This window comes from Oncorhynchus kisutch, unplaced genomic scaffold (assembly GCF_002021735.2).
Source record: "Oncorhynchus kisutch isolate 150728-3 unplaced genomic scaffold, Okis_V2 Okis03b-Okis08b_hom, whole genome shotgun sequence".
NCBI lineage: Eukaryota > Metazoa > Chordata > Actinopteri > Salmoniformes > Salmonidae > Oncorhynchus > Oncorhynchus kisutch.
This window is the reverse complement of record NW_022261980.1, coordinates 4,494,497-4,511,932: the sequence shown is the minus strand read 5'-3', so window position 1 is coordinate 4,511,932 and position 17,436 is coordinate 4,494,497. Positions and strand designations below refer to the sequence as shown.

At 44.6% G+C, this 17,436-nt stretch overlaps 2 protein-coding genes across 2 annotated transcripts in view; one reads left to right on the top strand and one right to left on the bottom strand.

The window, feature by feature from the left end:
• Positions 1–835: 835 nt before the first annotated feature.
• Positions 836–17,436, bottom strand: part of LOC116359566 (5-formyltetrahydrofolate cyclo-ligase-like) — a 17,086-nt gene continuing 485 nt past the window's right edge. Inside the window, exons 2-4 of the mRNA XM_031812399.1 lie at positions 12,163–12,279; positions 10,633–10,903; positions 836–3,178 (exon numbers count right to left, since the gene is read on the bottom strand). Coding sequence (XP_031668259.1) covers positions 2,952–3,178; positions 10,633–10,903; positions 12,163–12,279 — 615 coding nt within the window. The 3' untranslated portion in view covers positions 836–2,951. The remainder of the gene's footprint in view (positions 3,179–10,632; positions 10,904–12,162; positions 12,280–17,436) is intronic.
• LOC116352688 (AN1-type zinc finger protein 6-like) overlaps positions 12,660–17,436 on the top strand; it is a 119,321-nt gene continuing 114,544 nt past the window's right edge. Inside the window, exon 1 of the mRNA XM_031812819.1 lies at positions 12,660–12,755. The gene's annotated coding sequence lies outside the window, so the exon portion shown is untranslated. The remainder of the gene's footprint in view (positions 12,756–17,436) is intronic.

Genomic DNA, 17,436 nt, shown 5'->3' with positions numbered 1-17,436 from the left:
TGTGGTTCTGAAGGTCTTGTTTACATCATGGATGGATGACTGTGGTTCTGAAGGTCTTGTTTAGATCATGGATGGATGACTGTGGTTCTGAATGTCTTGTTTAGATCATGGATGGATGACTGTGGTTCTGAAGGTCTTGTTTCGATCATGGATGGATGACTGTGGTTCTGAAGGTCTTGTTTAGATCATGGATGGATGACTGTGGTTCTGAAGGTCTTGTTTAGATCATGGATGGATGACTGTGGTTCTGAAGGTCTTGTTTACATCATGGATGGATGACTGTGGTTCTGAAGGTCTTGTTTAGATCATGGATGGATAACTGTGGTTCTGAAGGTCTACTGCAGGTGTGTACAGCCTTTTGTTAAAGCCCAGGAACAAAAGTTTCCTGATCTAAATAATCATGGTCTTCAATAACTAAAAGAAACGGAGGACCAACAATGTATGTTGAAGTGCGGTCACACAAGAAGAGAGAGAATCTTAGTGTTTTCCTCTTGGATCTACGGTGAGCCGGTCCAGCTTTCTGCATTCATGCTGCTGTACTTAGCAATGTCATGTCATTCAGTCTCAGTTTAAAACAGGCAACACTTTGATAAGCAAAACATAAAAAGAAAATGATGGATTAATTCTCAAGGGCATCACAGCAATTAGGCAAACAAGCGAGGCAGTCACTAGGCAGTTCATTAACATTCTGCCAGTCAAACACTCATTCTCAGCATGCTCTCAGTCTCTAGTAATAATACTCTTATTCCTTTGTTAAGACAACCAAGGGTTTTAGATCCCACTTCTGACACCAAACTATGCTAGCTAGCTTTGGTGAGCAATAAACAAGCGTGTGTTCATTCAGCCATCTTTATTCCTAACTGAACTTCCTTTGTCCCCTGATGGCAGCATAATCATCTCATTACAGAAGACCAGGACGTTTGACAGTTTAAAAAAATCTAATAACTGAAATCACAGGAATCTTGAAAAGGAAACAAGGTAGTGTCACCTGGTAGAAGTGTCATCTGTAGAGAACAGTTTATTCCTCACCAATTCAGGCACATACTAAGACAACTCTTTTGACCATTATGATTACTAGGGGTCTTTAGCAAGCACTTAAGAGGTCCCAAGTCCAAACTGAACCCTGGCCCCTTACTTAGGCCCTTGTTGATGCCCCCACTAGAAGATTTAAATGGATTGGATCAGTATTTAAACAAAAACCTTGAAGTAAGGGCTAATGATCCGTTTGGAATGGGGCCACCAGACTCAGCTCCACCACTGTCTTGTTGACTAGTTCACAGCTTCATGTCTTATGAGAATGTCATATCATCATACCAAACAATATCATCACAGCTAGCACAGAACGTTCCCTAAAGGTTCTATTTTGGTTGTTTGAAATTGTCGTTTGAAAACTTCCAGTGTTCTGGGAACCAATATCTGTTAGCTGGGATCACATTTAAATCCACACAGCCCGCGCAGCACAGCCGTGCAGGTTGAGCGTGCCCCTTTAGTACAGGGACACAGCCGTGCAGGTTGAGCCCCTTTAGTACAGGGACACAGCCCGCGCAGCACAGCCGTGCAGGTTGAGCCCCTTTAGTACAGGGACACAGCCCACGCAGCACAGCCGTGCAGGTTGAGCCCCTTTAGTACAGGGACACAGCCTGTGCAACACAGCCGTGCAGGTTGAGCCCCTTTAGTACAGGGACACAGCCCGCGCAGCACAGACGTGCAGGTTGAGCCCCTTTAGTACAGGGACACAGCCCGCGCAGCACAGCCGTGCAGGTTGAGCCCCTTTAGTACAGGGACACAGCCCGCGCAGCACAGCCGTGCAGGTTGAGCCCCTTTAGTACAGGGATACAGCCCGTGCAGCACAGCCGTGCAGGTTGAGCCCCTTTAGTACAGGGACACAGCCGTGCAGGTTGAGCCCCTTTAGTACAGGGACACAGCCGTGCAGGTTGAGCCCCTTTAGTACAGGGACACAGCCGTGCAGGTTGAGCCCCTTTAGTACAGGGACACAGCCGTGCAGGTTGAGCCCCTTTAGTACAGGGACACAGCCGTGCAGGTTGAGCCCCTTTAGTACAGGGACACAGCCGTGCAGGTTGAGCCCCTTTAGTACAGGGACACAGCCCACGCAGCACAGCCGTGCAGGTTGAGCCCCTTTAGTACAGGGACACAGCCCACGCAGCACAGCCGTGCAGGTTGAGCCCCTTTAGTACAGGGACACAGCCCACGCAGCACAGCCGTGCAGGTTGATCCCCTTTAGTACAGGGACACAGCCGTGCAGGTTGATCCCCTTTAGTACAGGGACACAGCCGTGCAGGTTGAGCCCCTTTAGTACAGGGACACAGCCCACGCAGCACAGCCATGCAGGTTGATCCCCTTTAGTACAGGGACACAGCCGTGCAGGTTGAGCCCCTTTAGTACAGGGACACAGCCCACGCAGCACAGCCGTGCAGGTTGAGCCCCTTTAGTACAGGGACACAGCCCGCGCAGCACAGCCGTGCAGGTTGAGCCCCTTTAGTACAGGGACACAGCCGTGCAGGTTGAGCCCCTTTAGTACAGGGACACAGCCGTGCAGGTTGAGCCCCTTTAGTTCAGGGACACAGCCGTGCAGGTTGAGCCCCTTTAGTACAGGGACACAGCCCACGCAGCACAGCTGCTAGAACAAACGGCTCCAGTCGCACAAAATGGAACATAACGTTGTGGATCAAGTTTGGAATGACACTATTTAATGTGTACAACATCTAAAGACCTACATCACTATACTGAAATTCTGTTTCTAAAACAACATATTTGGGTGGGTTTTGTTCATGTCATTTGCGTTGCCTGACGAGCAACGAAGTGTACCACGGCTGGGGTAAGTTTCTCAAAAACAAGACAAAGCACAAAAAAGGTGTCTGAACCCTTCTAGGACATTTCATTTACATCACAAATAGAGATTTACTTCAGAAATATGAAAATGTGCCTTTGAACTAGTCCAGGACATCACACAGGACCTCGTCTATCAGCACGTCGTTGTCGCCCACAGGTATGTCTTGACACAGCTGCTCCCTGAAGGCCAGAGCGATGGTGTATGGCTTCCCCTTGGGGTGCTTCATACAGCGTTCCAGGTATGAGTCGTAGAAGCCCTTCCCTCGGCCCAGACGATTCCCATTCCTGTCAAATCCCAGGCCTGGCATCAAGATCAGGTCAAGACCTCCTGCATGGGAGGAAGACATGACAATACATGAATGAGGAGGCTTACTAGAATACCTTATGAACCATTTTTCAGAGAGCTGATGCCATCTCACAATGTAACCCTGTTATCTGGGTCAGAGGTTATACAGCAGTGGTGATATAGGTCTATAGTCAGCCATCTCTATGCATGTTTAAAACAGTATGTCTGATCTTCTACCTCAATTACAATACATCTTGTTAAAGCGTTGCCTTACCCCTGTATGGTGATCCAAGTTCAACACTATGAAAGGATTGGTTGGTTCAAGAACATGAAAGGAGTTTCTCAAAGCTATGAAACAACGCTGTTCATCCTATTTAAAACAGAAATACACTTCACCCTACAAAATAAATGTGGCTAAAAATGCTATTGTTGCTTCGTAGCAGTGAACTGCAGGCCTGCTTCAATAAATGCCAGAACTAAAACATGCACTGCCAGTTCTACAGTCTCCAGCACGATCAATTCTTTATAATTCCATCAGACCCAACAAGCTACAGATTCTCTGTGGGTCAAAAGATGGATGGTGTTGGATCAATATTTCACAACATCCTGGTGTAACCATAGCATCAAGTGCTCGCTGACAACCCAAAGAAATAACAGATGAGATGATTCACAGAATGTTTCTTAAAACATCTGATATCAGGGCCCGTATGTATCAATCACCTCAGGGTAGGAGTGCTGATCTAGAATCAGTTTTGCCTTTACGGTTAAAATGAACAAGATTACATGGAAAGAGTGGACCTGATCCTAGACTTTATGAATGAGGCACCAGGCTTCTGGTGATGATGTGAACCTCTCACTCCATTCTGCTCAGTGTAGCCTGAGACTCCAATATCAAAATATCTTCCTGTTGTCACGCAACCATGACGTTCATGAATCATTTATGCAGATTAAGCAGGGACATTATGCATTCACGTTCCTCACAACAGCAGCAGGTTGGGGATGCCATACTGCTGTGGTCTCTTCTCCGGCCCTCCAGACTGCAGGGTAACATCCATCTATTATTGACGCATATAGCCTACTGTTGTTCACATGACTCATCTGGCATCACATCATCCACTTTAAATGGCAGTAAGGATGTAATGCTAACAATCGAACCCTGATAGTTATTGACACGCTCACACACACACACACACACACACACACACACACACACGCTCCAAAAGTGTAAATAACACAGAGCCCAATCAAAGGCCTCTGTTTTTATCGACCCCAGTCTCTTCTATTCCTAGCCAATAGAGTCTGCTGTGTTCTCTCTCTCTCTGCTGTGTTCTCTCTCTCTCTCTCTGCTGTGTTCTCTCTCTCTCTCTCTGCTGTGTTCTCTCTCTCTCTCTCTCTGCTGTGTTCTCTCTCTCTCTCTCTCTGCTGTGTTCTCTCTCTCTCTGCTGTGTTCTCTCTCTCTCTCTGCTGTGTTCGCTCTCTCTCTCTCTGCTGTGTTCTCTCTCTCTCTCTCTCTGCTGTGTTCTCTCTCTCTCTGCTGTGTTCTCTCTCTCTCTCTCTGCTGTGTTCTCTCTCTCTGCTGTGTTCTCTCTCTCTGCTGTGTTCTCTCTCTCTCTCTCTCTGCTGTGTTCTCTCTCTCTCTCTCTGCTGTGTTCGCTCTCTCTCTCTCTGCTGTGTTCGCTCTCTCTCTCTCTCTCTGCTGTGTTCTCTCTCTCTGCTGTGTTCTCTCTCTCTCTCTCTGCTGTGTTCGCTCTCTCTCTCTCTCTCTGCTGTGTTCGCTCTCTCTCTCTCTCTCTGCTGTGTTCGCTCTCTCTCTCTCTGCTGTGTTCGCTCTCTCTCTCTCTCTCTCTCTGCTGTGTTCTCTCTCTCTTCTCTGCTGTGTTCGCTCTCTCTCTCTCTCTGCTGTGTTCGCTCTCTCTCTCTCTCTGCTGTGTTCGCTCTCTCTCTCTCTGCTGTGTTCGCTCTCTCTCTCTCTGCTGTGTTCTCTCTCTCTCTCTGCTGTGCTCTCTCTCTCTGCTGTGTGTTCGCTCTCTCTCTGTTCTCTCTCTCTGCTGTGTTCTCTCTCTCTCTCTGCTGTGTGTTTCCGCTCTCTCTCTGCTGTGTGTTCGCTCTCTCTCTGTTCTCTCTCTCTGCTGTGTTCTCTCTCTCTCTCTGCTGTGTGTTCCCGCTCTCTCTCTGCTGTGTGTTCCCGCTCTCTCTCTGCTGTGTGTTCGCTCTCTCTCTGTTCTCTCTCTCTGCTGTGTGTTTCCGCTCTCTCTCTGCTGTGTGTTCGCTCTCTCTCTGTTCTCTCTCTCTGCTGTGTTCTCTCTCTCTCTCTGCTGTGTGTTCCCGCTCTCTCTCTGCTGTGTGTTCCCGCTCTCTCTCTGCTGTGTGTTCCCGCTCTCTCTCTGCTGTGTGTTCGCTCTCTCTCTGTTCTCTCTCTCTGCTGTGTGTTCGCTCTCTCTCTGTTCTCTCTCTCTGCTGTGTGTTCTCTCTCTCTCTCTGCTGTGTGTTCCCGCTCTCTCTCTGCTGTGTGTTCGCTCTCTCTCTGTTCTCTCTCTCTGCTGTGTTCTCTCTCTCTCTCTGCTGTGTGTTCCCGCTCTCTCTCTGCTGTGTGTTCTCTCTGTGTTCTCTCTCTCTCTCTCTGCTGTGTTCTCTCTCTCTCTCTCTGCTGTGTGTTCCCGCTCTCTCTCTGCTGTGTGTTCCCGCTCTCTCTCTGCTGTGTGTTCCCGCTCTCTCTCTGCTGTGTGTTCCCGCTCTCTCTCTGCTGTGTGTTCGCTCTCTCTCTGTTCTCTCTCTCTGCTGTGTTCTCTCTCTCTCTCTCTGCTGTGTGTTCCCGCTCTCTCTCTGCTGTGTGTTCCCGCTCTCTCTCTGCTGTGTGTTCCCGCTCTCTCTCTGCTGTGTGTTCTCTCTGTGTTCTCTCTCTCTCTCTGCTGTGTTCTCTCTCTTTGCTGTGTTCTCTCTCTCTGTCTCTTCCTTGTTCTCTCTCTCGTTCTCTGCTGTGTTCTCTCTCTCGTTCTCTGCCGTGTTCTCTCTCTCTCTGCCGTGGTCTCTCTCTCTCTGCCGTGGTCTCTCTCTCTCTGCCATGGTCTCTCGCTCTCTGCCATGGTCTCGCTCTCTGCCATGGTCTCGCTCTCTGCCATGGTCTCGCTCTCTGCCATGGTCTCTCTCTCTGTCGTGTTCTCTCTCTCTCTGTCGTGTTCTCTCTCTCTGTCGTGTTCTCTCTCTCTCTGTCGTGTTCTCTCTCTCTCCCCACATGTAAGTAAGTATCTGAACAAGAGGAAAATGCTTTGAAACAAGTTTCAGATGCTCAGCAGGATGTCAATCCTGGCAGGTAGCAATTTGTGTTGTGTTGTCCACACACAGACACACACACCACACCTCCAGACCTTTGCTTTCCATGCACCCCAGGACAAAGAGACATTCGTTTTGAGGATGGAACTTCTGTTATGAAAAGAGGGGGAAATAATAGGGTCTAAAACCTTCTGTCAGCTACTGGGAATATTCAAGGTACTTGGAATAAGGTGCCCTTCTTGTTGCTATGTGAAAACCAGGACGATAATCAAAGCAAATTTGGTGGCACGGCAAGACAGACCTTTTTTCCCCCCATCTCTTCTCATGTATTTAAATTGGCTTTGCATTATGGTCTATCTGTAGTTTCCTTGACAACAGCCATGATAGGTTCATGAGAGGTATTCAAGGCTGCAGGACTGAGTCAGAGTAGAGAGGAATTAATCAAACCAGCTGTTCACTGTCAGAGGGAGCCCTAAACTGAAGACGTGATTGGTTGGTATACAGAGACTATAGAAAGGCTCCACCCCCTTGAACTTTTTTCACATTTTCTTGCATTTTTAAGTGGGATTGAAATAGATTTAACTGTTGTTTTTTTAAGTCAATATATATATATTTTTTACAAATGAATAAAAATAAACAACTAAAATAGTCATAGCAAAAGTATTCACCCTCTTTGTTTAGGCAAACCTAAATGAGTTATTTGGCTTAACAAATCAAATAAGGACTCGCTCTGTGTGAAATAACAAGGGTTGACATGATTTTTTTTTAATGACTATACTTTCCTCTGTCCCCCATACATACAACATATGTAAGGTCCCTCTGTCAAATATTACATTTCTAGCACAGATTCAACTACAAAGACCAGGGAGCTTTATCGAAAGCCTCATAAAGGAGGGCAGTGATTGGTAGATGGGTAACAATAACAAATTAGACATTGAATATATCTTTAAGCATGGTCAAGGTAATAATGATGCTGTGGATGATGTATTAAACCACCCAGACACATCAAAGATGCAGTCGTGCTTCTGAACTGAGCTGCAGGACAGGAAGGAAACTGCTTAGGGACGTCACAATGAGGCCATTGGTGACTTTAAAACAGCTAGAGTTCAGTGGCTGTGATGGGAGAAAACTAAGGATAGATCAACAACATTGTAGGGACTCCACAATAATGACCTAAATGACGGAGTGAAAAGAATACAAATATACAGAATACATGTATATCTATGCAACAAGGCACTAAAGTAATACTGCAAAAAAAACAAGGCAAAGAAATGCAAAGCCTTTATGCCAAATCCAACACAACACATCACTGAGTAACTGCCTTCTTATTTTCAAGCGTGGTGGTGGCTGCAACATGGTATGGGTATGCTTGACATCGGCAAGACTGGGGAGTTTTTCAGGATGAATAGAAACGGGATGGAGCTATGCGCAGGTAAAATCCTATAGGAAAATCTGCTTCAGTCTGCTTTACACCAGACACTGGGAGAGGAATTCACCTTTCAACAGGACAATAACCTACAACACAAAGCCAAATCTACTGGAGTTGCTTACCAAGAACACAGTGAATGTTCCTGTGGCCAAGTTACAGTTTTGACTGAAAACCTGCTTGAAAATATATGGCAAGATGTGAAAATTGCAGTCTAGCCATGATCCCCAACACCTTGACAGATCTTGAAGAATTTTCTAAAGAATAATGGGCTAATATTGCACAATACAGGTGTGCAAAGCTCTTAGAGACTTACCCAAGAAGACTGACCCCTGAAATCGCTGCCAAATGTGTTTCTGACATGTATTGACACAGAGGGGTGAATACTTATCTAATCAAGGTATATTAGGGTTTATTTTTCATTCTTATTTTTTAATTTATTTTTTTCTTCCACTTTGACATGAGTATTTTGTGAAGATCGTTGAAAAAAAGAAAAAATGAAATTAATTTTTATCCCACTTTGGAACGCAACCAAATGTGAAGAAAGTTAAAGGGAGTGTAGACTTTCTATAGTCACCAACACCAAGAGTTAACCTGGTTACAAGTGAACCTGGTTACAAGTGAACCGGGTTACAAGTGAACCTGGTTACAAGTGAACCGGGTTACAAGTGAACCGGGTTACAAGTGAACCTGATTACAAGTGAACCTGGTTACAAGTGAACCGGGTTACAAGTGAACCGGGTTACAAGTGAACCGGGTTACAAGTGAACCTGGTTACAAGTGAACCGGGTTACAAGTGAACCTGGTTACAAGTGAACCGGGTTACAAGTGAACCTGGTTACAAGTGAACCGGGTTACAAGTGAACCTGGTTACAAGTGAACCGGGTTACAAGTGAACCTGGTTACAAGTGAACCGGGTTACAAGTGAACCTGGTTACAAGTGAACCTGGTTACAAGTGAACCTGGTTACAAGTGAACCTGGTTACAAGTGAACCTGGTTACAAGTGAACCGGGTTAAAGTGAACCGGGTTAAAGTGAATCTGGTTAAAAGTGAACCGGGTTACAAGTGAACCTGGTTACTTGAGCTGGTGAGTGGAGTGCATGAGGTGAGTGAGAGCGATAATTAGAATTGACACAGGTTATTGCCAGACAGGAGTGAATTCATACATATGTAACCAGTGTGAAATGGCTAGCTAGTTATAGCGGGGTGCGCGCTAATAGCGTTTCAATCGCTGATGTCACTCGCTCTGAGACCTTGAAGTAGTTGTTCCCCTTGCTCTGCAAGCAGCTTTTGTGTAGCGATGGGTAACGATGCTTTGAGGGAGGCTGTTGTCGATGTGTGCAGAGGGTCCCTGGTTCGAGCCCAGGTAGGGGTGAGGAGAGGGACGGAAGCAATACTGTTATACAGACACAATGAAGGAGCGGGGTTATGACCAGTTTGGTTCCAGAAGTAATGATGACATTATTTGCACAGCTCAATAGACTCAGAGAATGCACAACAAACACATTTCCTCCCCAGGCGTCGGTATTTCATATCCAATCTAATGATTAAAGCTGTGACAGTCTGGATTAAAATAGCTGAGGTTGACAGAGGAAAAAATACATATTCACCATCCAAGAGATTACAATGCTAATAACTGTTATCAATATGATCTTTCTTATTATACAGCAGCAGCAGAGTTGATTACAATAGAATTATGCAACTTCACAGTGCTTATTTGGTGCTCAGGGTAGATGTTACCAGATCTAGGATCAGTTTATCCTTCCCCTACCCAATGATTAACCTTTAGGGGGTAAATGACCTTGGATCAGTGTTGGGGCAATTCCATCCATCCCCTTGCATAGTATTTCGATTAAGTGCCACATGACAGGTGTGTGTCCAGACGTAAGGTTGTTATTGCAGGAGACGACCATTTTGACCAGTCTTGATGATGATGCTATACCACCATCTGGTGGAGGAAACCAAAACAGGAACTTTGATCTGACACTGATATGGTGTCCCTCGTTGGAGACTGTGCACACATCCCAAATGGCACTCTTTCCCCTAAATAGTGCACTACGTCTGAACAGGGCCCATAGGGGAACAAAGATTAACTGTGTATAAGGGAAGAAAGACGAACATTGCAAGGCCGTGCCACGATTTAGGTCATTCCAACAAATAGGTCATAAGTGTGTTATGATACACGCAGATGGTAATATACAACAGGCAAACTAAAGTACAATATGTCAACACACACTGTGAGGATCGTATCACCATAGGGCACCCTGTGTGTGTGTGTGTATGTTTTCAACCTTATCAGGTCCATAATGTCCTGACAAGTCACCGGAATGTCCTGACAAGGTAGGAAAACAGTCAGGACTTTTTTCATGTCCTGAATTCGTTAACATTTTATTTTACGCTTAAGAGTTAGGTTTAGGTTAGGCATTTGGGTTTGAGTTAGGTTGAAGGTTATGGGTTAGGGAAAATAGGATTTTGATTGGGAATACATTTTTACCCCCCAAAAAGTAGAAAATGAATCACGAAAACTAAGCACTGTGCGTGTGTGTGGCTCTATGTGCGTACTGAAAGAAGGTGCCATCACGCTTACCTGACTCGGTAGGATATAAAGGATATTTGGTTGTTGTGTAAAACCAATAAAGAGATCACAGAAAAATAGAATAGGTTCTCACACAAAGTGGACGGACTCCAATATCTTCTTCTTTGTGATTTTTTCTTTTTTTTCTTTCTTGCAGCAGCAGGGCAAAAGCTTGTGTGTGTGTGTGTGTGTGTGTGTGTGTGTGTGTGTAGACTAACACTAACCTGTCTCCAAGGCCTCCTCTCTGGTGTTGTCGGCGGCGGCAGGCTGTCTGATGTTCCAAGAAGTCAGAGGCAGTGACATCATATCCTCCATGCTGGTGAGCTTCACCATGTCCATGTGGTTACTGGTGCCCTGGGTCAAGTACTTGGGCATAAAGCAGGTCTTACCGTGCTTAAACAAGTCCTGAATGATCTCCTCTGTTCTCACCTCGTCGTGCATGCTGAGGAACACAGCGATGCGCTCACACCTGGCATACTTGGGGTGCTGGAAGAGCTGGTTGAGAGGAGAGTAATAAAGGGTTAGTGTAGGCATAGTTTTTCTACTTCCCTGTTATTTACGGAGCAAATGACATCAAATAACGCATGTAAATTAACCATTCAAAATGTGCCGTTAGGTTTTATGAAAGTAATGAGGTATGAGGTGTTAGACTGGTAATTTATATGATTACAGCATTAAGGTACTGCCAGTTAACACTCTAGGAGGTCACCAACTGGAGGACAGCTGACAAACAAATGTTTGAGTTATTTGATTATTTTAAAAGCAATATCGTCTATCTGTTAGTAAAAGACAAGTTACATATAATTGAAGCATTCATGGCTCGGTGTCTTCTGTCTTCTTGACAATACTACACACAAAAGTGGCTATAGAGAACAATAGTAATGGCATGTTTTTGGGAGGGCACCAACTCTTACCCTGGTTCACACTAAATCAGGCTTTGGCTCCACAGGCTGTCTAGCCACGCACCGGGTACCAGGTGCTGATGGGGGGGGGGGGCTCCAGGGGTCCTCGGAGTGGGCTGGGGGTCCATGGCCGGGTTGGTTAAGACCCCGTAAGGGGGGACGAGGGGGGCACCACTGGTCGTTAATTTTGGGATAAATGCCCGAAAATGAAGTATGCGGGTAAACACAGACTTAGGAGATCTTAAATGTTTGTTCTATGAGATCATCTCCATCAACTAACATTATTTTGTGATTTTCAAAAAAATTATCTGAAAAAAGCACATAAAAGGCTTCCTAATTCCTAAAGGTCATGTGATATTATCTCATAGAGCCAAAACATACCAGATATCCTAATGCAACATTTAAATGAACTGGGAACTCGGAAATCTCAGACTTCTGAGTGAAAAAAAAACGAACTCTGACTGGATATTTTTTGAAAGGTCAACTGGGAATTCCAAATCCAAAACTCTGGCATCTTTCTAGCGCACACGGAATTTCCGAAATGAAAGATCACTGACGTCGTGATTTGATCTCTTTTTTCCAAGTTCACATTTGTCATGAAAGCACCATAAACCTGTGTTAATCTCAGATCTAATTTTCGACATTTATCCAGAACCCCATTTTTTCCGCATTCAATTTCCATGGAATGGCTGAACGAAACAGATTTCCGGTTTTTAGGACTACAAACTGGTGAGCTCTATTGGCCACGCGACGATGAACGACAGGACACATGCATACACAAATGAGTTTGTAGCGCTTTGTAAAAAAAAATACACTAGCACACTGGTAAATGTGATACCCAGTTTTTGTTACCTTTTGCGAAATGACTCGAGACTGGCGAAGTTTCTCTTGATCGTCCAACGCAGCTACTCGTTTCTTTATTTCTCTCCTCATAGCTTGTTTGGCTGCACGCAAGGGCGGCCATGCTGGCTAATGTAAAACTCGTGTCCAAAGATAAAAATGTTGCAATGTGTGTGAGTTCAGGGAAGGCAGCAAGTTAGGCTGGCCTTGAAATGAGAAATTCTACATTTGGATTGGACTCAGCTAGCAACGCCAATCAATCATTAAACAGACTGCAATAAACATCATTAGCATCTATCTATATGGCTATCACACTACCCCACTGGCATTATTTTGACAGCCGCAGTGACGTGTGAAGGATTGTCTGTGACGTCACCGCCAGTTTAACAGTCGGAGTTGAAGTGTAAAAAGTAACAAATAAGACAGTGTCTGGTCGGGGGTAGGGGAGAGGCGAGAAAAGACAGACCCAACAACACCGCGTAGAGTTAGCGAGCCTACAATCGTGGTCGTTCCGTTTTTCATACCTAGCTAGTCTTTTCCGAAGTCCAAGAAAGTTATCGTGGGCTAGCTTACTTCACTAGTAGAAACGTAACGTTAAACAGAAGGTAAGGCAACGTCAGTTCAAACAAGCTAGCTACTGATAGGTCTGTGTAGCTAGCTGGCTAGCCAGTTAGATATCGCAATAACTTTTAACGATGCTTTGGATCTTTATTTAGTACAGCATCTAATGTTATGGTACAGCTAAGTTATCTAACTAACGTTAGTGTGACTATATATACACGATATACTATCCTGCCAGTGCTACTACGTTAGCTAGCTAGTTAGTTAACGACGTTAGCTACTGTAACTGTATCATAGTGTATGACCTCGGTCCTTGAAAACAGGTTAGTGTCCCATTAAGGACGGCTAGCCTGCACAAAACTTTAACACTTGATGTTAGCTAACGTTAGCTAGATAGTTTTTGTTTTTAATGTTACATTCCCTGTATTAAAGTTGGATTTGAACTATAATAGGTCAGTACGATGCATAGGCAGTTAACTACATCATAATCATGTTGATGTCAACAACTTCTTGGACGTACAGTAGATAACGTTTGCTTAACGTTATAATGTTAAATGACAAGCTAATTAAGAGGTAACGTTAGCGACATTTACGTTATGGCTGGTTACAATACTTTGTCGGTGACAATTTGTTATTATACTTGTTTTCTGTCACTGTTGTATTCGGGGTGTATACTTTCACATACCCTGTCCAACCAGCTGTGTTTTTAAAAGGCTGTAAATGATTGACGTTTAATTTGTGCAAGACGATAATATATGGGCGTGGTTTACTAAACAAACAGCCAATGACAATGGATTATGTGTAGTCAGTTGAGTACGTTACGTTGTGGGATCATTCTGCGTATGATGTCGGATGTCATCTGCTGGTGTAGAGACGAAGAAAGAGAGGAGTAGGAGAGAGGGGGAAATTGGTACGTTTCTTGAGGTTGGTCCAATACAAACATGATTGTGATGGACACCCATTTCAGGTTTATTCTCAACCAACGTTATTTGTCTCTGCCTAAGTTGCCTGTTACAATGATGCACTTATCCGAACAATACTGGGCACTGTTGAGACAGGCAGTAAAACGATAATACAGACTAGGCTGGGGATTTCTAACATTTTTCACACAGTTCCGTGTGATTTTAATCGCAATTTACTGCGCTCACTGCAAGCTACTGTAAGAGCTACTGACTAGGTTCATTGTTGCAAGTTTCCAGTTTGTTTTTGTAGCTAATGTGCTTGGGACTAGGACAATCAAATAGCTTTTATGTTATTGTACAATGCCCTTTGCTTTGTTGCATCTCAGAGCTTATATTGGACTATTTTGAGTCTCAATGGAGGACCCATACTTCCTCTGTTGCTGCTAGGTCCATCTACTACTAGAGGCCCAGTGTTGCTGTAAGACAGCTGTTCAGTTAAAATGATAGCTTACTTGCTAAATAAACAAAGCCAATGGCAAATCATAATGTAGGCTAACACCTGTGATGTCATGTGGATGTAGGCTAGCCTATGGCAATGGGTTCCTGTGACTTGGATAGTGTTGGCCTATTCAAACAACACTAGTAGACTATTACCCCAGCCTATAAGAACAGTTATTTAGTTATATTGGTTCCCCCAAACCACATTACGCCACTTTAGATAAATGGAATCCGATGACAAGTCCCTGGCCGATACCCTCAGTTGACATCCTTGCTAGTAGAGGAGAGAGTTCTTTCCACAGCCAAGGTGAATATATCGGCCTATCTGTGTGAGAGTCAGCATGTAGCCTATAGTCATGAGTGACTGTGTGTCAGTCTTTGTTGAACTGGTTCACTGTGGTTGCACAACTAGGCCAATGACATAACACTGTCCTTAGCCTCTGCTGTGATGTGTGCAACAAGGCTTCAGCTGGAGTTCATATGTTTGTTTTCCAGATTTCAGCTAAACTGAATGTGTAGGTCTACACATGTTTTGTCATTTAGATGGGCCTTATGTCTCTTACCTGTTAGCTAAGATGTATGATTAGGGAAGATGTTCAGGCTAGTCTACATATTGGATTCCTCACCATGTTTGTTAAAGATACCTTACTGTACAGCGTAACGATGGCATGCCAGACATAGTTTCAGCTCCAGGTAGGCCTAATGGTTGTTGTGTTCTCTGAATGATTCACCTCTCACCAGGTGTGGGTCCTAAATGGCACCCTATTTACTATATAGTGCACTACTTTTGACCAGGGCCCGCAGGGCTATGTAGGGAATACTATGGGGCCATTGTTTTGGACTGGAGCATCTCATTGGCCTGCTATAAAGACAGTCCACATCGTTTCTATGTTCAACCTGAGAAAGTAGCCTGCTGTGTGTGAAGTCACCACTTATCGCTTCCACGTAGCCTACTCAAGCATGATCTGATTTCGGTGTGTGTGTGTGTTTCTCTCGTGTGGGCGTATTGTGTGTTTGTGTGGGATTGTTACTATTGTAGATTTGAAATGGCAGATTTCATAACATAATCTAGACTAGAGGAGGCCATCATGAGATCTCACTAATTCATCTGGAGATTGGCATCAGGGGGGCAGGGGTAGAGAATTGGGGCAATGATTGGTGTAAGGAAGGGGAGCGAGGAGGGACTTTAATTACAGTAATATTGAGAAGGATGGAATGGTGCTGATCTTCGGAACCTGAGATCTGAGCCTGTATTTATCAAGTGTCTCAAAGTAGGAGTGTTGATCTAGGATCAGTTTAGCCTTTCCGATCATAATGAATCAAATTATTATGGACAGGCAGGATCTGATCCTAGACCAGACACTTCATAAATACGGGCTCTGGATAAGTTGTATTAGTCGTATGTACAGGATACACATGGTATACACCATCCAACGAAATGCTTACTTAGGACCTCTGCATGTCTCTTCCACCAGTAGGCTATTTCAGATCAAAGGAGAGAAATCACACAGGCACGGCACAAATTCTGAACGTGGCACAAGACCTGAGCAAAAGGAGGGCCTATAGGCGGTCTATGGTTTCAGGCTGTAGCAATAGAAAGAGTGTGAATCTCAGCTCACTGTTAGCATGATCTTCATTGAGTTAACCTGCTGTTGTATGGCTCGCTTTCTTTTCACCATGGTAATCTTGGTATTTCAGCCCCTCTGTGAGTGGTTGCTATCCACCCTGATAAAGACAGTCCCTGAGATTACCACTGGATTATTCTCTCTCTCTCCTCTCCCTCTCTTCTCCCTCTTCCTCTCTCCTCTCTCTCTTCTCTCTCTCTTCTCTTCCTCTCCTCTCTGTCAAATCACTCGGTTTATGTAAAAGATAGAATTAGGATGATGAAGTCAAATGATGTCCTCTCCGTATTACCTTAAGAGCCCAGTACGATGCTGATGACACTTTGGCGTCACACGTCCACGCGCTCTTAAACTTGTTATGCGTTCTGTATATTTTCCTATGCATTCTCAGGGTAGTGAAGCAGCCCTCCCTATCCTGTCTCCCATGGAGGAAATGGCAGTGTACTAAACCATACACCAGATGTCCAACCCAGCAGATGCACCATTACATCACTACTACCCAGATCAGTGTTACCATATCCAGGCTTAGTTTAGACTACGTCCCAAATGGCACCCTATTCCCTATATTTGGGCTCCCGGAGTGGTGCAGCGGTCTAAGGCACTGCATCTCGGTGCTAGAGGCGTCACTACCGACACTGATTTGATTCCAGGCTGTATCACAACCGGCTGTGATTGGGAGTCCCATAGGGTGACGCACAGTTGGTCGAGCGTTGTCCCGGTTTGGTCGGTGTAGGCCGTCATTGTAAATAAGAATTTGTTTTTAACTGACTTGCCTAGTTAAAGAAAGGTTAAATGCATAAAAATTTAGTGCACTACTTTTGAGCAGGGCCTAATATAATGTCATTTGGGGTGCATCCTTATGCAGCTTATGCCACATTAGCAGAGTTTACATTTCTGTGGCTTCTTTGATGTTTTGACATAGTAGCCTAAGTGTTACAAAGAGTGTAGGCTATCAACTTGGCTATGGAGCAGTAGCCTGTATCGAATTAGTCCTAATGCTGTTCCCTGCACAGAAAATGAGGCCGCACAGAATGTATTAGGCCCAATTATATAGCCTAGTGCAGGGATCATCAACTAGATTCAGCAGCAGGCAGATGGTCAGGGGGCCAGAACATAATTACTATAAACGTGCAAATTGACTGCAAGAAGCCCAAACAGATATCATTTGACTAAAATAGTCATTTCAAACCTTGCTTACATTTGTGTATAATCACATATCTCTTATGTGTGAAATTCTTTGAAAAGATCTCAAGTTAATTTAGAGCTGATTTTGCTGGTGTTTCTAGTCCTATGTCCCTTTTTCTTGCTCAGAAAACTTGGGGGGGCAAATAAATTGAACTGCGGGCTGCCAGTTGGGGAACCCTGACTTAGTCTATAACAAAAAAGGTGAGCTGTAAATCAAGTTGTTAGCCTACGCCAAGGCTGTATTTGACCTGTAGTTAGTCTCTAGGCTGTATTTGTCCTGTAGTTAGTTCTCTAGGCTGGTTATTTGGTCCTGTAGTTAGTCTCTAGGTCTGTATTTGACCTGTAGTTAGTCTCTAGGCTGTATTTGACCTGTAGTTAGTCTCTCTGCTCTCTAGTCTCTCTGCATCTCTATGCTGTATTTGACCTGTAGTTAGTCTCTAGGCTGTATTTGACCTGTAGTTAGTCTCTAGGGCTGTATTTGACCTGTAGTTAAGTCTCTAGGCTGTATTTGACCTGTA